This window comes from Schistocerca serialis, chromosome 9 (assembly GCF_023864345.2).
Source record: "Schistocerca serialis cubense isolate TAMUIC-IGC-003099 chromosome 9, iqSchSeri2.2, whole genome shotgun sequence".
Taxonomy (NCBI): Eukaryota; Metazoa; Arthropoda; class Insecta; order Orthoptera; family Acrididae; genus Schistocerca; species Schistocerca serialis.
The window spans coordinates 203,715,291-203,740,861 of NC_064646.1; the positions used below are offsets into that span (position 1 = coordinate 203,715,291).

Consider the following 25,571-nt stretch of genomic DNA (forward strand, 5'->3'; position numbering starts at 1 on the left):
GAGCCATTTGAACCAACCATAAAAGTTCCATGAATGTCATTTCATCTGTAAACATCTTTTACAAATGAGAAAACATACAAATTGTATTCTTTAATGTGCTCTTGGCACATATTTGTCCACATTTCATCAAACAATCCAGTATGCTTTGCACATTTAATTAGTTAAAAATCAGCCGATCAAACGTAATGCTCAGCACACAGTGGTGGCGCGGTGAGGAAGGCCGTTGTTCCCAGCACTCAGTCAACTGTGCAGACAAGCGGAGAGCATTGATCATCAGTGGTGGCACCAGGTCACCACTAATGCCATCTCATAAGAATGACATCACTCAATAACATGCCACATGTTGCGTGCCCTGCTGCCAGCCAGTGGGATGATGAAGGCAGGCAGGCTCCATGCACCCAGTTTGAGCTGGGCTGCTGCACAGACACATGTTGTGCCAATCCACACGATGTTTCTTGCGTACATGAAATACATAAAATATGGCAGAATCAGTCCTTTGTATATCATTATGCACTGTAGTGTCCTAGGAAAAAGGTTCTGGTTAGCACGTGTTGTGTTGTGTGATAAGTGTCCCTCTAGCATGAATGTAAATTGTCATTGTCTGTTCACTAGAGTGTTAACAATTCACACACAACTAAGTTTGTCACACTGTTTTAAAATGGTTCCTGGTTTGAATAACCACAACAAATGTGTCTCAGCACTGTCTGTTAGAATTATTTAGTGCAGTTACAGGCATGTTTTTAAGCAAGCATTAATTAAATGTATCTGCTAACACAATTTATTTGTCACATTGTAGCGTCACATCATGTGTAATTGCAATGTTTGGATGTTGTCGATAATACTTCGTCCCAACACTGTCTTTAGCTAAATTAGTCACAGTTTGTGCCTTCATGCCACTATGCTGCACTTCACTCTATTGCTTTGTGTGTGTGTAAAACTGTATCACTCAATGAATTAGGCTGCAAGAAGAGGCTGAAGAGATAGGTTCACCTCTCGTCGCCTGCTACACACAGTCAACAGACGATAAGTTTGAACCTAGCCATTGTTCATCACCTCTTTCACGTGAATATGAGTTTTATAAACGCTTCAAACTCTACATTTGAACTCACTTGAGTGTCCCATGTTCCCTTAATAGTGCAATTTATTGCCACCTGTCCTTGTGGCACTATTTGCGTCATATGTAGTCACTTCTGCAAGTTCACATCTTATTTACAAGTGAGTCCCTGCTACTGGAATACCAGAAATCAATATAAACATACCTAACTATTTACAAAATATATGCATATTAAACTTATTTACATTGAAACCACGCTTGCATAGAAATATTGTGCTGCTATACAATTTACTCCAGCAGTCTGGTTTAACATTCATACTGAGTGGCTCATATGCACAAGATCATTGTCAACATATGTATATGGCCACAATTGTTCCATGTTGCCCAGTACAGGTGAAATTCCTATTCACAACAAACAAAAAATGACCACAGAGAACAAAGCATGAGAGATTCCCAAACAAAGGGAAGCTAAACCCAACACTTGCATTTGCGAAATTAAACATGCCTTAAAAACCGCATGTGTAAAGCCTGCGTCTCTCCTAGCACAATTGGTTCATCTCAAGGTATTACAAAATTATGCTTACAGCAAGGTGCATAAATGGCTCTTAATGCCACTTTACTGCAGTGTTACCTGTATCATGAATTACGTTCACAGAAAAAACGTATAGATATATACGATAAACAAAAATCAGTAAAAATGAAAATGCATAGAAGTTAACTAAATGCTTACTAACTATTAGTTAAAAACTTAAAGCTATTATTTACAAAGATCTCTGCATGTTATTATTTCTGTAGCACATCCCTGGTGCCTAATATGAGAATACGCTTTTCATGGAGCAACTATGTCATCTCCCAATAAAATGTTCTTTAAATGGCTCAATCAAAGGTTCTTTAAATCCTAGCAAAATGAAACATTAATAGGAGTCATAACATGACTGCATAGTCATAGAGCTGTTTGCATAAAAGATAGAAATAGCAATACATCTTACAGTAACTATTTACAGATTTATGTACACTATTTATGCCAGATACTGACAGTTTACTTTACTGGCAACATTTCTAAGTTCATTTCAGTTCACATTTATTTTCTGTAAGTGCTGAAGGTGCTGTCTTTGTTCAGTTCGTTAGTGACAGTGTCTGAATGACACTTATTAATCTTGGAATAAACATAAAATATAAAAAAAGAAAACATAAGAAATTCTTTACAGCTAAACACAGGAAATGAATATCAAAATAATAATCTCTGCATTAGACTAGTATGTACATTGTATGCACTACTATGCTTTCTCATTAGTCAAATCTGGTTCATTTGTTTATGTACAACTTTACAGTCTTGTTTGTTCCTTTTATAGTCCATATTCTGTCTATCTTAACAAATACATGAATACAAAATCCATAAGATAACACAGATAATAATAATAAGGAAAATAATACAAAATGCTGCTTGCCCTTGTTTACATAGATCAATATGAATTCTGTTCATCATTGTACATCTTCCTTGAGATCATTTTGATGGTATAAGCCTTTGATCTACCACGAATCTGGGTAGGCAAGCAAACAACTGCCTTCATAAGGAATGTGTAGTAACACGATTCACGTTTCCGTCGCACTTCACCTAGTGTAGACCGGGAACTGTCTGCTAGACCTGCCCGATGTAAACTGACTCGGCCTGGCCCGTGCTGCCGGAGTTGTCATTGTTGTTGTTGCTGTTGTTGTTGTTGTTATGCCGGCAGAGGTCACGTCCGAATTCTCGTGTGCCCTCTGGTGGACGGGACTCTACTTGCAGCAACTACCGTCCGTGATGCGCCGTGCCAATGTGCGCCTCCCGCGATCTTTCTGGTGGCTACAGCAGAATGCATACAATGTTGTATGCACTAGTGTACAACGTTTGCAACTTCTTGTCCTGCCTTAGAAGAAAGAAGATTTTAGAAGTGATATCAGGAGGCTATGACCTCCAACTTTATACTCTTGCACTTTGCCAAGCTTCTTATCACAAGCAAGCTTCCTAGTCTGTGCAGCAGCATTAATGGCAATAAGTGCTCATCTGATTCGTTCCTCTCTGGGTAATTCATCATCAGAAAATTTTGTCAGAGGATTGACCTGTTCATTCCTCTCTTTAGTATCAGACATAATAGATGCTGGAATAAGTTACATTGTTGTGTGGGGAAGACTGTTTACCATCTACTTGAATGGTGAAACAAATTCCACTCATTTGGTTTGTTTATTCAGTATATATGTTTGAATGAACCTATTGAATTCCCAGAAAATCCTTACCATGGGATTTTATTCTGGTTGGAAACTGCTTATTAATATCTCACAGATAGCATTTTCCTTTAAGAAGTTTTTCCATCTCTTGAAGGTAAAATCTGCTGTGTTATCAGATAGAATAGTATCCGGCTTCCTGATCCTGGGAAGAAAACTTCATGGATTCGTTTAATGATGGGCAGCTGCTGTAGCTGACTTAGTGACATACAAATGTACAAATTTTGAAATGAGGTTGTACAAGGTGACAATGTATTTGATGCCTCCCCTCACCTGGGGAAGGGGGGGGGGGGAGGCTGGAGACATCAATGGTCACCACCTCTCCTGGTTTATTACTGATAATCACATGCAGTGCTATTTTATTGGAAAGATTAGAAGGATTACTTCACTGACAAACTTTACAGGTGCAAAGTAATTTATGCACATACCAGTGCAGGTTCGGTATGTAACAGTACTGCTTAATTTTTCTCTTACACTTCTCGACCCCAAAGTGCCCCCATGCAATGTGGGTGTACCATACCACATGTTCCTTATACCTGCCCAGTACACAGACACACCATGACTCTGGTTGACTGCATTGGTGGTGGAAAAGCACATCATTATGTACCATAAAGTATTGTGACAGTTTGTGGTGGGGCCAATCAGCAAGCGTATGTGCTTGACTTGGGCCCACCTGTCATCTGCATCCTGTAAATTAGCCATATTCCTACACATTTCTAAATAGTATTGGTGGTGTAAAGGGTCTTTCAATAACACAATTTTTAAGTTGGACATTTGTTCCACTAAGTTTAATACGCAGGTAAACCTTGTGATAAATGACAGAGTGCATCTGTTACAACATTCTCCCTACCACTTATATGCACACTCTCATAATCATATTCCTGGAGTAGCAGCATCCACTGCACTAGGTGCTGATGCAACAATTTGCATGTTCAGAGTAAACTAAGTGCCTGGTGGTCACACTAAACTTTGATATGTTTACCACAGATGTAATAAATAAATTTCTTAAAAGACCACACAACGGCTAATGCCTCTATAATTCTGTAATGGTGTAGTGGAGTCAGGACTTGACTTGCAAAACTGATGACTTTGTACACTATCTTACTTTCTGTGTAGTCTTCCTGAAAGAGGCATGCACCTAAACTGGAGCAGGAAGCATCAGCTATCATGCAGAAATCTTTGGTCATGTTAGGGTGATGCACGATGTTCACTGATATTAGACTTGTTTGATATTATCAAATGCCTGCTGGACTTTGCTTGACAAGTGCCAAACCACATTCCTTTTCAGTAAATTTAAGAGATCAGGATCGTTCATTGACTGATCAGCTATAAAAAGGCGAAAAAATGGTGCAAGCCCAAGGAAAGATTTAAGTTGCTTTTTAGTGGCAGGTGCTGGGAATTTGCAAATTGCATTGATCTTTTCTGTATCAGGTAATATACATGTGGGAGAAATGATATGTCGAAGAAATTTTAATTCATGTCTAGGAAACTTCGATTTCTCTAAGTTGGCTGTTACACTGAACTTATTACTCAGAGAACTTCTTGAACACCCTATCTAGCACATCCAGTTGCTCATCCCACATGGGAATTGTGACTAGCAAATAATCCACATACAATGTTACTTGATCCAGCAATTCTGGTCCCAGGACCATGTCCAGGGTGGAGATAAACACTCCAGCACTTACGTTGAGGCCAAAGGGCAAAACCCTAAATTGGTAGGACCTGCCAGCAAAGATGAAAGCAGTATACTTTCTAGATTCTTCTCCTAACTGCACTTGCCAGTACGAGCAGCACATGTTGAGTGATGACAAGTACTATACCCCAAGAAATTTCTGTGATTGTTCCTCTAAACTCACTGGGACTTGTTGATTGGCCTCACATCTAGGACGAGGCGCACCCGTCCACCTACTTTGCCCACTGCTAAGAGATGGCTGCTATAGGGGAAGAAAGATGATTTGGTGATGCGCCACTAAATCATGTTATTAAGCTCCTGTCTGACTGCCTCACACTTAGATCACAGGACAGAGTAGGCTGCATGTGTAAAGGTCTTATGGGGGTATACGTCCATCCAATATTCGTAATCTTTTAAGACACCAGGCCTTTTGGAAAAGACCTGAATGTATGTCTTCAGAAGTAAACATAAATCTTGTCTTTGTTCATCTGACAAAGACATTGATTTCTCAGACTTACTCCAAATGGCGATAGAGTTTACATCATACAACTGGCTATCCTGTTCATCTGGTGAAAGGCTATGGTACCTATGATGGTCTTGCACCCATAGCATCCTTCTGTTTATGATTTTCACTTGAATACCATCCCAAAGCCTGGTATACCAACCTTTTGTTTTAATCAAGTTCAGAATTTTTAGTTCTCCTCCAATCCTCAAATGACATTGACCATGGGGAAGGTCGATAGCTACGTCCCTATCCTGCATACACTCAGTGCCTACAAGACAGGATACCATGAGACCTCTCACATGAGGAATGTGCATCTATCATCTCTGCTCTCATATTTAATATCTGTGCATGTCTGTATCATAACTTGGCCTCCAGAGCCAATTGTAGTGGGTACCACACAATTCTGACCCAGTAACATTGGTACTTTTCAATGCTGATTTATCATGTGGAAAAAATTTCCTTCAATAACATTCGCACTTGCACCAGCATCAAAAATGAGCATTGTAGGAATACCTCCTACTATGGCTTGCAGAGCAGCCTGTAAAAATTCACGATTCTGTTCAGAAATTGTTCCATTATCTGTAAACAATTCATGCCTCATGTCCTGGTTGTCATTGTACTGGAGCACGTGCACATGCTCTAGCACAGTTCTGCCCCTGTTCTGTCGCGTGGCTGCCATCAGAGAGCGTGACTCAGCTGCACTTAGTTTGTTGATGGCATCATAGTTGAGGTTGGCACCTCAACTATGTGCACTTCTTGCCTGTCAGCTCAGTCATTATTTCGATTCTGGGCATGCACATTAGAAGCAGTTAACACAGAACAGGGAATCAGTGATCATAAAGCGGTTACTGCATTGATGATTTCAGCCATAAATAGAAATATTAAAAAATGTAGGAAGATTTTTATGTTTAGCAAAAGTGACAAAAAGCAGATTACAGAGTACCTGATGGCTCAACACAAAAGTTTTGTCTCAAGTACGGATAGTGTTGAGGATCAGTGGACAAAGTTCAAAACCATCGTACAATATGCGTTAGATGAGTATGTGCCAAGCAAGATCTTAAGAGATGGAAAGGAGCCACCGTGATACAACAACCAAGCTAGAAAACTGCTGCAGAAGCAAAGGGAACTTCACAGCAAACATAAACATAGCCAAAGCCTTGCAGACAAACAAAAATTACGCGAAGCGAAATGTAGTGTGAGGAGGGCTATGCAAGAGGCGTTCAATGAATTCGAAGGTAAAGTTCTATGTACTGACTTGGCAGAAAATCCTAAGAAATTTTGGTCTTATGTCAAAGCGGTAAGTGGATCAAAACAAAATGTCCAGACACTCTGTGACCAAAATGGTACTGAAACAGAGGATGACAGACTAAAGGCCGAAATACTAAATGTCTTTTTCCAAAGCTGTTTCACAAAGGAAGACTGCACTGTAGTTCCTTCTCTAGATTGTTGCACAGATGACAAAATGGTAGATATCAAAATAGATGACAGAGGGATAGAGAAACAATTAAAATCGCTCAAAAGAGGAAAGGCTGCTGGACCTGATGGGATACCAATTCGATTTTACACAGAGTACGCGAAGGAACTTGCCCCCCCTTCTTGCAGCAGTGTACCGTAGGTCTCTAGAAGAGCATATTGTTCCAAAGGATTGGAAAAGGGCACAGGTCATCCCCGTTTTCAAGAAGGGACGTCGAACAGATGTGCAGAACTATAGACCTATATCTCTAACGTCGATCAGTTGTAGAATTTTGGAACACGTATTATGTTCGAGTATAATGACTTTTCTGGAGACTAGAAATCTACTCTGTAGGAATCAGCATGGGTTTCAAAAAAGGCAGTCATGTGAAACCCAGTTCACGCTATTTGTCCACGAGACTCAGAGGGCCAAAGACACGGGTTCACAGGTAGATGCCGTGTTTCTTGACTTCCGCAAGGCGTTCGATACAGTTCCCCACAGTCGTTTAATCAACAAAGTAAGAGCATATGGACTATCAGACCAATTGTGTGATTGGATTGAAGAGTTCCTAGATAACAGAACGCAGCATGTCATTCTCAATGGAGAGAAGTCTTCCAAAGTAAGAGTGATTTCAGGTGTGCCGCAGGGGAGTGTTGTAGGACCGTTGCTATTCACAATATACATATATGTCCTTATGGATGACATTGGAAGTTCACTGAGGCTTTTTGCGGATGATGCTGTGGTATATCGAGAGGTTGTAACAATGGAAAATTGTACTGAAATGCAGGAGGATCTGCAGCGAATTGACGCATGGTGCAGGGAATGGCAATTGAATCTCAATGTAGACAAGTGTAATGTGCTGCAAATACATAGAAAGATAGATCCCTTATCTGGGAGTACGCATTAGGAGTGATTTAAAATGGAATGATCATATAAAGTTGATTGTTGGTAAAGCAGATGCCAGACTGAGATTCACTGGAAGAATCCTAAGGAAATGCAATCCGAAAACAAAGGAAGTAGGTTACAGTACGTTTGTTCGCCCACTGCTTGAATACTGCTCAGCAGTGTGAGATCCGTACCAGATAGGGTTGATAGAAGAGATAGAGAAGGTCCAACAGAGAGCAGCGTGTTTCGTTACAGGATCATTTAGTAATCACGAAATCGTTACAGAGATGATAGATAAACTCCAGTGGATGACTCTGCAGGAGAGACACTGAGTAGCTTGGTATGGGCTTTTGTTACAGTTCCGAGAACATACCTTCACCGAAGAGTCAAGCAGTATATTGCTCCCTCCTATGTATATCTCGCGAAGAGACCATGAGAATAAAATCAGAGAGATTAGAGCCCACACAGAAGCATACCAACAATCCTTCTTTCCATGAGCAATATGAGACTGGAATAGAAGGGAGAACTGATAGAGGTACTCAAGGTACCCTCCACCACACACCGTCAGGTGGCTTGCGGGGTATGAATGTAGATGTAGATGTAGATGTAGATGTATTACCTTGCCCCTGGTAATTATGGTTCTGGTTGTTGTTATTGTTTATATAGCCACTGCAGTCATTCGTTATCATACCTAGGGTGGTATCTGTTGTCATTCTTGTGCAGTCTTTGTGCATATGATTGTTTTTGTTGAACATGTCCATTACTGTCACCACCTGTTGATGTGCCAGCATGTGATGCACTGCCATCATGGTGTGAGCCAGCATTGTTACGGTGATAGCTGCCATGTCCGTTATGCCTATCATTCTGAGTTTCTTGGTACTGGCTGCTATTTATTACACCCTCTTGTATCAAATCAATACTGTATAGCACCAAAAGAAAATTTTCTATGTCCTTGTCTGGATAAATAATTAATTTTTCTCAGATGTTGGGTGGTAATTTTGCCTTTAACAGCCAGAGCACATCTTTCTGTGCCACCGGCTTGCCCCAATACCAAAATACCAGTGTAACCCTCCTAGTTTTGGATTATACTGTTCCAGCAAAAAGACCTCTTTTCCTAATCTCTCTTGTACTCCTGACAACCAATATTTTGACAGGAATGCCTTTTCAAATTGGCTATATGTATCATAATTCTTGATAGCTTCTGCTGCCCATAAGGCTCCATTGCCTTAGGCCCTCATCCATTAAAATACCCTTGAAAGCATTATCTGCCCCATCACTCTCGGTGATTGTTGTATCTGGGGGTCCTCTCTCTGATACTGTTCGTAAATTGATCCTGCAACTCCCGGATCAGATTCATACCCATCACGCATGTGTATGTCAAGCTGCGGTGCGCTATGTCATTGTAGTGGTAATGTTTCCATAACGCAATGAATGTTCTGGATTTGTGTTGTGATTTCTTTGTGCCACTTTGGTATTTCGTCTGTGACAACTGCTTAAGCTGCTCTATCTTCGTGGCTATTATTTTCTTAGTTTTATTTAATTCTGTGGCTTCTTTTCTGTTAGCTCTGGCTGCCACGCTCTTTATTTCAGATTTAATACGGTCACCTGTCATTTTGTCCTTTTCTCTCAACCAGTGATGGAATTATTTATTTATAGTCTCACTTTATTCAGCTATTTTAGCCGCAGCAGGTGGATCTGGTTCTAAAGATAAATTATTTACTACCTGTGCTAATTGCGCAATGGACTCTTCCATTTTCTTTTGTGCCCTTTGCACTGATTCTATCGCCTCTTCAATGGTTTTCTGTGCAGTTTGCACAGCACTGACATCACCCATTAATTTAGTTACTGTTTTGGCCAGGTCTTTAGAGACCTTTTGCATTGCTGAGACTTCTTTTGTAATAGTTTTGAAGCCAGCAATCAATTTCGCTGCTAGTGCTTCATCGCGATCTCTTTTTTTTCCACTTGCAATTCATCACATTACCTGTTTTGTTCCATGATTTGCTTTATGAGCGCTTTATCACATTCTCTTTCCCTAGCAGCTTGTGCTTTTTCATTTTCTCTTTCTTTTGCAGCTTGCACTTCATCGCGTTTGTTCATCATGTGCGCCATTCTATCTAATAAAGCTGCTAAAGTGTCCGCAGTGAGTGCGGAGCATTGTTGGGCACCCCCTGCAGATGAGGCTGCTCAGTTATACCAACTACTGTATTATCTGGCTCAGTTTCAATTGCTATTGAGCCAGTGACAACATTGGTAATATCTTCACCGGTAGTTTCTTGTACAGGGTCCATGTTTGTGAATTTACCAATTTTGCTCATTTTACAAACAATTATGCCTAGAGAGGGTACCCTCCTTCCATCTAACCTGAATAACTATACAAAACTTTATAGACACAACAATGAAATTACCTAACTGGCAGAATAACAAGATAACTTTAAAATAACACATGAAAATTTACTAATAGCTGGTGTGCAGCTTAGCGATAGCTCAAATTCTACACTGCAGTGCAGCAATAGCTATACTATTCTACACTGAGAGTGCAATAAGATGATTCTACTGACGATGAAATGATGTGACTATGCATGGCAAAAGTATTGCAATATACTGCAACAGCAACATGCAAGCGACTGTACCTTTTATGCAGAACTGCACACGGATTGGAGGTGAAGCTCATCATCTACGACAGGAATCTATTTTACACTTCAACATCTATTTCCTCAGTACTCCACCAGTGCAGTTGGTTCGCGAAAAATAAAACAAACAAAAGATTAGTACATTCATGAATTTTAGTTCTGGCCCCACAGTGGGTGCTAGTTGAATTATTATTTACAAAAAAGAAAGTTTTCTCTATTTGTGTGGCAGTCTTTAGTGGTAACTGAAATATAAATTTTGATAAGAGGAAATTAACTGCAGTGCTGTTAATTAAAAGAAGAAGCCAACTAAAAAAATGATAAGATAAAATTATCACAAGGCACAGATAAATTTACCACTATGAGAGAAAAAAATAATAATTCAAGATTTTGTCTAACTTGCTTTGATACCGAGTAGTGGACTGACTATGCACATCATTTGTTGGACATACGCTGACCATTAATATTACGTGTTATGCACATAAGTGTTGCCTGGAAACTGCATTTACAGATCGACTTAACAGATTTCAGGGACGCACAAGTGGCTACTAAAAATTCAAACATCAATGTTGTTCGGCAGCGGCCAGCAAATGATATGTCGGCAGTCTTGCAGTTCTCCTAGCTGAAACATAGATAAGTTGGCATGCAAGGTTAATGTTGTTGAAGTGAAAAATTGGTAAATCACAACAATTACTGATATATTGATGATACTTTTACATAGATAAATACCTTATACACCTTGAAAATATTTTTCAAGTACAAAATTATTTGAGAGAGCAATCATTAAGAGAGAGAGAGAGATATCAAGAGAGAGTGAGCCAGATGCTGCTTATGTTAATAAACAAATAGACAACTGAAGGCAACTTTACTGTCATTTTTCCTCAGTCTCTTCCTGTTCTGGAAGCTTCTTGCATGGAAAAATGTTTGAGAGACTTTGCTGTGCTCCTTTGCAGTGCAGCTTATTGCATAAAATTTGATTGTCGATGCCTGTTGCGCTGCATCTGATGCATCATTTGCCAACTGAAAAATAAAATTGCTCTTTCATGTTTAACAATTAATTACAATTTTACAGTATAAGGCAATTTAAAGACAATACATGGAATTACTACAAAAATACAGTGTTTCTTACGTAGGTCTACATAAATTAGTTTAGTTTTGGGGCTTAAATTTATTTACACATTAAAAGAAATGTTTCAGTAACTTAGTTTGTCAAGAATAATAAATGTTGACCAGAACTTATCTTCATTTTGTTGCTTTGCTGCAGTTGATGTTTCCTGTAAGTTTCTTAAGTGACAATGGCCAGAAGACACCATGGTTCTCAAATGATATCAAAAGTCAGTTATTGTCAACAGGTGTACAATTTATTAAGTCATGGAATGCTGCTCAAGGTGTTACATTGTACTGGGCCTCCCAAATGATTTCTTCTGGTCTTATATACTCTTGCTAACAATTGATGTAATATTGCGTATAGTAAATTCTGTAATTAAAATCACAGAAGTTGTTGATAGTCACAAGAAATGTCATCATCCAGTGGGTAAAACTGAAATTCATGAAATGTGATACAAAGACAAAGACATCTTTTGTTTTCATGGAAAAAATAAGTGAAATGATATGAATAAACAATGCTGATTGCATTTTTTTAAATTACACTGAAACAAAATTATCCCAAGCATTCCTAATATGTTTTCTGTTTCAAATATGAGTACATTATTTTTTTATTGTTAACGTAATTCAATATATAATAAAGCAGCCCAAATGAACACTTTGTTTACATTGTTAATCTGGTTTCATTTTGTGAATTACATTAATTACAAGTTAGTTAGCTGTTGTTACCTTATCCAGTAGCATAGCAAGCTGACAGTATGATACACAGAGTTGTTACAGGTTTCAAACATTATAATTACAGTATATTTGGTATCTCTTTTGTTACTCAATTTTTTGTAAATGAAAACTCCTAATTGCAATTAAATGATCTAACAATACATGTTACTGCCATTGGATGAAAGTAATATTAATGAGTACATTAGTATGAAGTTGTTGAAAATTATGTTACAAAGCTCAAAAGGCAAAATCACTTAAATGAGACCTACTTAGTGGTATAATAGTTAATCATTCAATCCAAGTTAGCTTAGAAATTTTATGAAAAATGAGCTGTTACATTTCAGTCCTCTACTGTGACTTCAACAGAGGCACACTGCTGTCACATATAGGTCTTATAACTTGCACATTAATATTTTATGTGGCTCTGGGAAGTGTGCCTTGTTCTGAACTTTGGACATTTTTTCCTTTTTTATCACTGACCATAAATACATAGTGGCAGTGATAGGCATTGCAGTGTCTACAGAGGATGAAAATACCTGGAATGCAGTCGTGTATAAAACATGTGACACTGTAATTTATGCAGTGCTGTAAACCCACATGGATTCAGAAATGAATTAGGAAATCTAACCGGCTATAATAATTTTTCATTCAAGTTACAAATTCTATTACATCTTTCAGAATGGATCTTTCACTGTGTAGTGGAGTGTGCACTGTTTTAAAATTAATTCACAGATTAAAAATGCGTGTCAGACTGGGGTTTGAACTCAGAACATTACCTTGCAATGTTCCATCGAGACATAACTTGGAACATCCCCTAATAACTTCCCTTTCTCTTTTCAAATTTCACAGAAGCTCTCCTGTATAACTTGCTAAACCAGCATTCCTGGGAAAAAAAGAAGAGTGCAGAACCCCAGCCTAGAGTTTGTGTGTAGAATGAATCTGTCATTCTCCAGTGGAGTGTGTATTGTTTTGAACCTTTCTAACAGAGTAAAACTGCATGCCAAATTGGGATAAAAACCTGGAACCTCACCTTTCTCAGGCAATGTTCATAACAACTGAGATATCCAGACAAGACACAACCTGCCCTCAACTTTTTTTAAGTTATCAATCTATTGACAGGTTTGGTGATGTCCTTGACATCTCTCTGTATTGTGCTAGGCCTTTCAAATTCTATACATCTATTACACCTTCATCTATGCTACACTGTTCTGCATATTCCCATAATTGTCTGATCATACAATTTTACATGTCTGATCTCCATCCAGCATGAAATTAACTGTTCCTGGATTGTGTTTTTTGAATAGCATGATATAGCACCACATCTTGCATACTTCCAGTTTCTCTTTCTCTGTTTTTTCTTCCATATGGTGCTATCTTCTAGACACAGAGTTTCATGTATTTCTTCTTTAATATTTCTTGAGTTTCTTCTTTAATGCTCTGAAATAGTTTTTCAGAAATCATCTACATCTACATGTAAATTTACATCCGTACTCTGAAAAACATTTTGAACCTCCTGTTGTATCAGATATTAGGGCTTCTTCCTGTTCCATTCATATATGGAGCACAGAAAGATTGTTTAAATGCATCTGTGCATACTGTACTTAGTCTAATTGTCTAATATTTTTACCATGATCCAGTTAGTCTAATCTATTTAATACTGTTCTTGCAGTCCATATGAGAGTGTTATGTAGGGGTCTATAATATATTCCTTGATGCATCACTTAACCTTGGTTCTATAAACTTTCTAAGTAGGTTTTCATGGGATAGTTTGCATCTGTCTTCAACAGCCTGCAAATTCAGGTATTTCAGCATCTTCATGACACTCTCCGATGAATCGAAGAAACCTTAAGCCATTTGTGCTGCCCTTCTTTATATCCATTCAGTATACCCTGTTACGCCTATTTGGTATGGGTCCCACACACTTCAGCAATATTCTAGGGCAAGTCACACAAATGTCTTGTAAGTAATCTCTTTTGTAACTGACTGCATCCCTAGTATTCTAGCTATAAATGAGCTTATGTGATTATTTCATTTCATATCCTTCCAAATTGTTGCACATAGGTATTTCTCTGTGTTGACTGATACCATTTGTGACCCACTGATATTATAATGATGGGATACTATGAGTGCATAATTGTATGTTTCACAACATTTAAAGTGAGTTACCAATCTTTGCACTTCTTTGAAATCTTATCAAGGTCTGAATATTTTTGTAGCTTTTCTCAGGTAATATGTCATCATATGTAACCACATCATTTGCAAAAGGAAATTATAATGAAATCCAGACCTTTAGCTGCTACAGGCATTGATAAAGATCAATGGGGACAGCTGAAAAATGTGTGCCCCCATTGATATTTATCAACACCTGTAAGCAGCTAAAGGTGTGGATTTCATTATAATTTTATTCTTTGAGAGCTCCAAAATCACCGATGGTATCTGTACGGATACCAGCTTCATATTCATTTGCAAAAGTCTGAGGTTGCAATTAATTACATTATACTGGATAGTAAAATATTATTCAGTGTAGAGAGAAACTTTTGACACTGTAATTACAACATAAACCAAAGAAAAGGGCTACAATTTAAAGTAGGTAAAAATGAAAAAATATAATTAAAAACGTATGTTTTCATGCACACAGAAATTGCACAATTTACTTAGTGGCCATCTTTCTCAAATATGTGATTACTTAACAGTAGTTATACTAATAGCTGCACTATAGAGTCTTGAAAATGCCACCCACAAAACATGTGGGATGATACTTACATATTTGTACATACCACAACAGAACCTTTGGTATATTCAAATAGGAACTGTGTGTCAATGCACATGCAGCATCCACTGTCAACTTGTGTGTAGACGAGGAACTTTTCAGCATGGAAGGGATGATAGCTGTTAAAATTGATGGGTTTGGTGGAGAAATCTTTAATATACCATAAAACTGCAATTATTCCACAAATGATATTAATCACAGAAAACCCTTATATTCTACAGTAGAATACTATTCAAATGTGTGGGGTCCACATCAGGTATGGCTAAAAGGAGACATCAACTCTACAGAAGTCTGCCTTGGTAGCTGCCCAGTCAGCATGGCAGATTGCTAACCACAGGGACCCAGGTTTGATTCCAGCTGGATCGGAGATCTTCTCTGCTCAGAAATTGGTTGTTGTGTTGTCCTTACGTTTGTATCATCATAACTGACATTCAACTATTGATGTGGCTGTATAGGCATATCCCAGAAGCCAACGAAAAAAAAAAAAAAAAAAAAAAAAAAAAAAAAACATGAATTTGCCTTGATAGAGAATGTAGTGAAATTGCTGAGAAATCTCATTCATTGGACACTTGAATAAAGACATGTTATGTCTCTAAAAATATTATATACATATTACCAACAACATATTTTCAGTATCCTATGTATTGCTCTGTAAATGCTATTACACTTCCTTCAACAAGCGTTCAACAAGCAGTTCTTATTACTGCATTACAGTTTCTTATAATTTTAATTTGTATTTCATGATACATTAAGCTATATGTTTCCCCTTTGTCTCAGATGAGTTTTTGTTTTCCACAGGACAACACACCTAATTGTTAATGTTGTAGTGCAGCTTCTGCTGGGTGTGCCCCTTGAAATGGTCCACGGAAGGCGGCGGATGCTGGCAGTATACTCATCTGGAATCATATTTGGTGCCCTCCTCACATCTGTTTTTGATCCAGTAGTCTTCCTTGCAGGTGCATCTGGAGGTGTCTATGCTCTTCTGTTTGCTCATATAGCTGCTATTTTCTTGGTAAGCAGCTCTTTAAGGATTTTAGCAGATTATTGTATATGTGAGTCTTTTTCTTGAAATGGTGAGAATGTGATAAAGTGCATATAGTTTTCTCTGTGACATATAATGAATTATTCTGTTTGTGAGAATTATGTGATATGTTTGTGCAGTGACTCATATTTATTGTGCCACACTGATTTTTCAGAAGTACTTAAATTGATCTACATGTTTAGATTATTTGCCTCTTACTGCTACACAGAGGATCCAGAGTTTTTTTCTGGATTCCGTTCCTTTGTGGAAGAACTGGAACAGCATATACTCAGACTTCTGTTGACAACTGAGGACCTACTCACAGGAGAAGTAGTGGCTCCACTTGGACAACTGATTTTGACAGCCATGAGAGTGATGTATGGATCACATGACCCTTGAATACCATCACTTAATGGTGGCCTAAGCAAAAGATAAGCCAGTTTCCTAAAATTTCATGATTAAAGAGTTCAGTTTAATGTGTTTCACAATTCCAAATTGTTAATTTGTCAGGGACAGATAATAAATTTAAAATTGCCCATGGCTGAAAAATGAGGAATTTTTACAAGGGATTGCTGGATACTTGTCCTGACATGACTTAATGGATTTTGTCAGGGTGACCATAGCAATAACCAAACTAACAATTATCAAGCGAAAGGCGTTATATCAAGCTATGTTAGTGTGCAGAAGTACGTATTCATCAATAGTGCGGCTTCCATTAAACTTTTCCGTGAGAAAAATGAAATAGATGTCAGAAAAAGGAAATATCATATTGTTAAAACATTTATCAGTAGTCCTATAGAATCGTAACGGATATTAAACTGGGAAAAGGAAGAAAGAATTTGTGTTATTGGAGCATATACCAAGCATCTTAATTTTGATTATTACATTGTACCAATTGCATCTAGTGCAGATAAATACATAAGCAACGAATGGGACAGCTCAATAGAGTAAGTCTAAAAGTAGGACTGAAAATCATTTATAATAATCATCACATCAAAAAATATTACAATTTTAACAAAATCTTTTTTAGGAATGGGGCTGCATCAGTTTGAAACGAAAACAACTATTAAAAGCAATATTTCAGCTGTCTTTGTAGCTGTCCTCCTCAATTTACTCACCCTGAAGAGGTCTGCTGCTAAGATAGCTGAACAGTTGGTGTTAATAGTGGAACTTTCTGGCTGATTAGATTGTGATCCAGATCAGAAATCGAACCTGGAACCTTTGTCTTGTCTCAACTATGTGAGTACCATACTTCACTAACACATACTGAATAACATACAAGACAGCAGTTCTAATAATTCATAAGACCACAAAGGAAATGTTTTAAATTTCATTGCACAGCTGGGGGTGGAGAGTACTAAAAAGTTAGTAGAAATAACTCGTGAATGATGGTGTGTTGAAATTTCAGTGCAGATTTGTCCATGGCTTGGAGGTAGAGGTTAGTGTTGCTGTCTCTTGATCTTGGAGCTCCAGGTTTGCTTCTCAGCCAAGTTGCAGATTTTATTCACTTGGGGATGGGGTGGTTGTATTGTAAAATGTAAACTTTCATGGCCCAAAATGTCACAATTAATAACATATTCTGGGCTACTGTGCCGTGGTTGAATGGATTTCACTTTGAAGCCTGACGTTTTGTCACCATTTGTAGAGGACATTTTTCAAGGGGGAATGTGGCTTTGTGGAATGTCTGATTCACACCCTGGCTCACTACTGACTACAGCAAAATTCCTCTTTTGCGAGCTCCCGTGCAGTGGAATGACGTCACATGTTTTGAATAAATGAGCACAATTGGCCATTGTCGCTGTTGCTATCATCACATGGTGGAAGACTGGTACAGCTGAATTGGATTTTTCCTCCTAGTGTTGCAGAACTGTTAAATATTGTCTCACACTATGTATTTCAAAAGGAATGAAGAGTTCTATGAACAGCCAGATGGTGTCGCTATGAGGTGCCCCTTAAGCCTGGTTACAGTGAACTTCTTTATGGAAAAATTTGAGGAGCAGGCACTGGAAACTGTGAACAATAAACCAAATACCTGGTTCCATTACATGGACTATATGTTTGTTCTGTGGCAGTATGGTGAGGAGGAACTGGATTGTTTTCACAAACATCTGAGCAGGATCAATCCAAAGATTCAGTTTACCAAGGAGGAGAAGGAGGCAGATGGAAGAGTAAATTTTCTTGATGTACTAGTTTTCAAGAAAGAAGATGGTAGCTTGGGCCACATGGTTTACCAGAAACCCATGCTCACAGACCATTACCTACACCACCCACAACAAAAGTGAGGCATCATGGAAATGTTGGCAGATAGAGCAAGGGAAATCTGCAAACCAGAGCTGCTAGATGTAGAATTAAAACATCTCACCAATGCATTGCTCAAGAATGGTTATTCGTTCACTGAGGTGAAAAGAGCATTGAGGGGTCACGTCCCTGAATGGACTGCATTTTTAGCATTATCTTCACCCTCATAGTGCACCTGATCTATAAATGAGAGATAGTTCAAAATTCTTATACACAGTTAGGGTCATTAGTCAAAGCATTTCCCAAAAAAATCATTGAGATATTTATTATATTTTGGTACTGACAACAATATTTATAATAGTATAAAAAATAGAACACTATTTCATTGCAGTACCGTTTCCTTTGGAACCACTGACTGCGCAGATTGGAAAAAGAATGTGTTTTATGTCTCCAATTTCCTTCCTTGATGCTGATCTCTGAAAAAGTCAAGTGATTTATTTTATTACAATGAAAGTATTTAAAAATGTAGCTCAAATATCACCAACATCATCATCACGTTATAGATTTTTCAGGAAATATTAGGCAAGGGAGGTAGAGGAGGTCATTCTAAATATCTGTACCAATTTTTGTGAGTTAAGCTTCAGCCATTTAGGAGAAAAATGTACCTGAATGATGAAAAGACAAGTTTTTGGTAAATCACAAAAGGAGATTTACAGATTTATTAACTTACCGCTATACTCATCTAGAACATTCCAGCTGCATACTCCAGTTGTCCTCCTGTTTCCTTATCCTCCATACTCCTTCTCTTCATTCTTTTCTTTATCCTTGACTCCTTGGTAGCAGCTTCTGCAGCTGTCTCTGCTTTGGTTTCTGCTGGTTTATCAATAGCAGTTATACCTGAAGTCATATTCCATCCCATCCAGATGTTCAATTTCTTCATAATATTGATCCTTGAAATTCTACCATTGAATGTTATTATTGCATCCATTACACCAATCTTGAGCACTGTCAGCTCAACAACTACAGTTTTGGGTATTGTCTCCCACATACAGCTGTTGAAGCTTTCATTTGCATTCTGAGAGAGACTATGCATACATTTCCTAAGTAGATTTTTATTGGTTAGATGTAAGAGAGGGCCTGATAAATCAATAAATATATATAGGCCTAATTTCCTCCATTACAGCAAGTGGTAAGGAATGCTTGTTGGTATATTGTATACCTGTAGCATTGTTCAACCAGTAGTTGCACCACGAATCTTTCCCTTTTGAACACAAACCATACTGTGGGTTTCATCTGTAGACACTGTGTGAAACCATGTTGCCCAAACAGCTCATCTTGTGTTCTCCAAATCTCCCACATTTCTCCTTATTGCTAATCCATAATATTGAGTCAAAGAATCAATTTCACTTTTCGTAAGACAACCTGGACCACCTACGCATTTTCCATCTGACAGTTTTTTTCCTCTGAAGTCTTTACATAATTTTCTGTCAAACTCTCATTCTTTTTTGTACATGCCCAACACGTTCAAGCTTTTCTATCAGTGTGTCCCCATATGGTCTGTCATTAACAACAGCAGTGTGTCCTTTACAGTCTCCATACCCAAGGTAGCCTACATACCTCACACCATGACTGACCTCTGATCTTCTAAAAATGTTTAGAACTTCTTTTGTTTCCATGTTTCCACTTGAGCCATCAAAGTTCTTACACAAACATGGGTGCCAATAAATTTACTTGAACAACCCTGGCAGTGCTTTGTTAGACATTCATGTCCAGTATCTTACCAGTTTCAATAAATGTGGCAGTTACAGCCCCATTCCGAGAAGTATGACCTCTCTTATCCCAAAATCCATCAAATACTGCTACAATGTCTGTATTCTCAGACAAGGCTACTGCTTCTTCCACTGCTCTTTTCATTGAATGTTCACTTACACAACATAAAGCATTATGTAGTAATTTATTGTATCTGTCAAACATCAGTGGAGGTGGGGGCAAATCCATCTCTGCACAAAAAGTCTGGTCACCTGTCCTTCCCCTTCCAATACATCACATTGCATAAGCAAGCTGAATATTTACACTGTAATGTCAACTCTCAGTTACTGGTGATGTCATAGTATCACTGTACATCCTACATGAGTTACAGGCAATCACTAACTGACTTGAAAGACCCTTCCTTGCTGAAATGTCCTCAGAAACATCAATACTATCTTCACAATCGCAGTACTTACATTTCACAGCACTCTTCAAAAGTCTTGATTGCATATTTAGATTCACAATAACATTTCTGTCATTGCTGCTCATGATAATATTAAACTTGTTCTTATTACATTCAGAAAGTGAAAGTTTATGTCTAGAAGCACTGGCTGTAGACACAATTACTGCAGGTGACTTTTGAAGCAACTGATGTGTATTATTCAGTTGTGTTTGGAACTGGTTGTGTGCAACTTTTGTTTGGGGCTAAAAACATATGAAATTCCGAAATAAGATCTTTGTTTACATTCGAACCATAGCCTTCTAGACATTCTTGTACTTTGGTTCCAGGTGTCAGTGCCTTCTAGAATACACCCATGTTAATGATCTGCAACTAATGATGGAAAAAACAGAAGAACAAAATAATGCATCATGTATTCTGATGCACTTCAGACTGACAGATGGGTGTGGCCCCTGCGCAACATTATGTTCAACCACAATTTTAGAATGAACAGAAAATGCTAATGCCCATAAATTATACATTTTTGAAATCAGCATGAAATGCTCTTTGCTATGGACCAAGAAATTTTTTTTCAGATTTTTGGTCATTTTTACAACCATGTCCCCTGACCACTATGTAGAAATTATAGCAATGGACAGTGCTGGTGAAATCAAAAGTTTTCCTGTCATTCATCAAAGATGTGACTGACCACATAGAAAAAATTCTAAGAAAGTGGAACATCACAGTAACCTGCACACCTACATGGAAGATCACCTAAAGATCACCTAAAATCAGTCAAGGTGGCTCACCATCTGCTGGAAAAAGCTAGAATTTATAGGATTCCATGTATTTGTGGGGAGGTGTACATGGGTACTACAAAAAGAATGGTCAAAAAACAACTTGAAGAGCACAAGGGCAATTTGCAGAAGAGGGGAGACTGACAAATGAGCTGTTGTGGAAAATGCCTTACAGCTAGGAGACCACCACAGTCCATTTGATAAGACTCAAGTATTGGCAGCTGCACGCGGATACCATGAAAGGCTATACAGAGAGGCTATAGAGATTGCAAAACACCCCAGGAATTTCGATAGGTATGAGGATGGCATGAAATTGAATGAAATTTGGATTCTGGTGCTGAAGAAGATGTGTACCAGTCTTCCACCATGGGATGATGGCAACAGCGAAAGAATACAGTCGCTAATGGCCAATAGCGCTCACATATTCAAAACGTGATGTTAAGCCATTGCGCAGATCACGGAAGCATAATTTTGCTGTAGTCAATAGTGAGCAAGGGTGTGAATCAAACATTCAACAAAGCTACAATCTCCCTTGATAATGTCCTCTGCAGATGGAGACGAAGCATTGGGTTTTAAAGTGAAATCCGTTTGACCACAGCATAATAGCATGGAACATTTTATTAATTGTGAGGGTGGTTGCACTGACCTCCTCATTTCATCTTACCTTCTTGCACATGCAAGATGCCAAAGTGGCATCAAATAGAAAGAAATGCAGCAGGCAGTCGAACAACTGCAGAGGGCTGTTCCTGTCCAGATGTATCATGTGATGATTTAATTTTAATTTAGATACAAAATCAAATTGGAGCAATGCAGGAGTAGGTTTAGTAATGAATTAAAAAATAGGAGTGCAGGTAAGCTACTACCAACAGCATAGTTAACACATTATTGTCGAGGATCAGTTTGGATTCCGTTGAAATGTTGGAACATGTGAGGTAATACTGACCCTACGACTTACCTTAGAAGATAGATTAAGGAAAGGCAAACCTATGTTTCTAGCATTTGTAGACTTAGAGAATGCTTTTGACAATGTTGAGTGGAATACTCTCTTTCAAATTCTGAAGGTGGCAGGGTTCAAATACAGGGAGTGAAATGCTATTTACAATTTGCACTGAAACCAGATGGGAGTTATAAGAGTCAATGGGCATGAAAGGGAAGCAGTGGTTGGTGAGGGAGTGAGACAGGGCTTTAGCCTAGCCCCAATGTTATTCAATTTGTATAGTGAGTAAGCAGTAAAGGAAACAAAAGAAAAATTTGGTGTAGGAATTAAAATCCGTGGAGAAGTAATAAGAACTTTGATGCTGATGACACTGTAATTCTGTCATAGACAGCAAAGGAGCTGGAAGAGCAGTTGAGTGGGATGGACAGTGTCTTGAAAGAAAGATATAAGATGACAATCAACAAAAGCCAAACGAGAATAATGGAATGTAGTCAAATTATATCTGGCGATTCTGAGGGAATTAGATTAGGAAATGAGACACTTAAAGTAGTAAAGGAGATTTGCTATTTGGGGAGCAAAATAACTGATAATGGTTGAAGTAGAGAGGATATAAAATGGATACTGGCAATGGCAAGGAAAGCGTTTATGAAGAAGAGAAATTTGTTAACATCAAGTATAGATTTAAGTGTCAGGAAGTCATTTCTGAAAGTATTTGTATGGAGTATAGCCATGTATGGAAGTGAAACATGGACGATAAATGGTTTAGACAAGAAGAGAATAGGAGCTTTCGAAATGTGGTGCTACAGATGAATGCTGAAGATTAGATGGGTAGATCACATAACTAATTAGGAGGAATTGAACAGAATTGTGGAGGAAAGGAGTTTGTGGCACAACTTGACTAGAAGAAGGGATTGGTTGGTAGGACATGTTCTGAGGCATTGAGGGATCACCAATTGAGTACTGGAGGGCAGCGTGGAGGGTAAAAATCATAGAGGGAGACCAAGAGATGAATACACTAAGCAGATTCAGAAGGATGTACATTGCAGTAGTTACCTGGAGATAAAGAAGCTTGCACAGGATAGATTACTGTGGAGGGCTACACCAAACCAGCCTCTGGACTGAAGACCACAACAACAATTTAGATTTCATCTTTGGTTGGTCTGATTGAGGGCACCCAGAGTTATTGATTTACAGTTCTGTTTTATCCACAAATTAACCTTACCAGCAGGAGTATACAGACTTAGTGTAGCAGCAATTGATAATTTGTCAAAAAACTCAACTGATTTTCAGGAAATACATTTTGGACCCCATAATATATAGTTTATCTGACCATTATGGTCAAACAGCAGCAATAAAGCATCCCTATCACTCAGGTTTAATAAAGAAAGGAAAAGGTCAAATTTCACAGAATTGTAAAAGCTGACACACTTACACAATTCAGAAAGAATTTACAGGATGAAAAAAAGGGAAGCAGTTTACCAAGAACATGGAGATGATTCATTCTTTCCTAAAATATTCTTATAGCATTTTCCTTTACAACAGGTGAGGGACATTTAAAGTGGAGGCTGAAAAAAGGGCGGTTAACTTTTGGCATAACAATATCTTGAACTGAAACTTCCTGGCAGATTAAAACTGTGTGCCGGACCGAGACTCGAACTCGGGACCTTTGCCTTTCGCGGGCAAGTGCTCTACCAACTGAGCTACCCAAGCACGACTCATGACCCACCCTCACAGCTTTACTTCTGCCAGTACCTCGTCTCCTACCTTCCAAACTTTACAGAAGCTTTCCTGCGAACCTTGCAGAACTAGCACTTCTGAAAGAGAGGATATTGCAGAGACATGGCTTAGCCACAGCCTGGGGGATGTTTCCAGAATGAGATTTTCACTCTGCAGCGGAGTGTGCACTGATACGAAACTTCCTGGCAGATTAAAACTGTGTGCCAGACCGAGACTCGAACTCGGGACCTTTGCCTTTCGCGGACAAGTGCTCTATTAACTGAGCTACCCAAGCGTGACTCATGACCCACCCTCACAGCTTTACTTCTGCCAGTACCTCGTCTCCTACCTTCCAAACTTTACAGAAGCTCTCCTGTGAACCTTGCAGAACTAGCACTTCTGAAAGAGAGGATATTGTGGAGACATGGCTTAGCCACAGCCTGGGGGATGTTTCCAGAATGAGATTTTCACTCTGCAGCGGAGTGTGCACTGATATGAAACTTCCTGGCAGATTAAAACTGTGTGCCAGACCGAGACTCGAACTCGGGACCTTTGCCTTTCGCGGGCAAGTGCTCTACCAACTGAGCTACCCAAGCACGACTCATGATTTTCACTCTGCAGCGGAATGTGCACTGATATGAAACTTCCTGGCACATTAAAACTGTGTGCCGGACTGAGACTCAAACTTGGGACCTTTGCCTTTCGCGGGCAAGTGCACTGGAAAAACAGAAACTGAATTGCAGTTGGTGAGACATGCATTGTTAAAGAGACAAATGGTTAAACATATATAAAAGAAGCATTCAAGATAAAATTTTCTGACAATGCCCTCTTTCCTCAATAGAAATGGTGGTTTGAAACTAAGAACAGCTTGGGACCCTTTCATCAGAAAGCTGAAGCAGACATGGTGGGCATGCAACAAACCCATTGCCTTGTATTACGCTGGACTGGGTACTAATGACATCACAGGTAGTTGCTTGGCTATGTAAGGACAGCAGTGGCAATCATAGAACAGTCACTACTTGACAGTGGCTGGGGAGCGCTTGACTGTTGTGAGTAGGAGCTTAAGGAAAAATTATTAGAATGTATTGCCATGAAACCATGCAATCTTACACTCCATAATGGTATCTATGGTTAAGAAGAGCGTTTTAGGGATGAACTCCTTATTTCACAACCACAATACTAGAAGTAGAAATAATGTTCATATAGACTATGCGCACCTCTCATGGTTCTGAATGGAATTTTATATTCTGATGTAAAAGTTTGTAAAAGGTTGCCAGTGGATTCAGGAAGCAAATTCTTTCTATAATGTTTCAGAACATTTGAACTTCAGAATGTAAATTATGCATAATGCTAATATTTCAGTTAGCTAGATCCTTACTTTGCCAATATATGACAGCTGATAGTTGTCTGTGAAAAGTTAAATAAATACTTTGTTAAAAGAATTAGATAAAAACAGGAGATGAGTAGTGGAAATGGAGGAGCAGTGGCTCTTTCAAAGTAACTGTTTTCCTCCTAACATACGTGCATGAAGTAATCTAGAAGTAATTAGCTTAACTATCAGTTTGAGTAGAATTACACTAGTCATAATTGTTGTTGGTGTACTTTGCCAAAGTATATAGCAGTGG

General features: G+C 38.6%; 1 protein-coding gene across 1 annotated transcript in view; it reads left to right on the forward strand.

The window, feature by feature from the left end:
* Window positions 1-25,571, forward strand: part of LOC126418967 (protein rhomboid-like) — a 121,385-nt gene that overhangs the window by 56,092 nt on the left and 39,722 nt on the right. Inside the window, exon 5 of the mRNA XM_050086014.1 lies at window positions 15,848-16,061. Coding sequence (XP_049941971.1) covers window positions 15,848-16,061 — 214 coding nt within the window. The remainder of the gene's footprint in view (window positions 1-15,847; window positions 16,062-25,571) is intronic.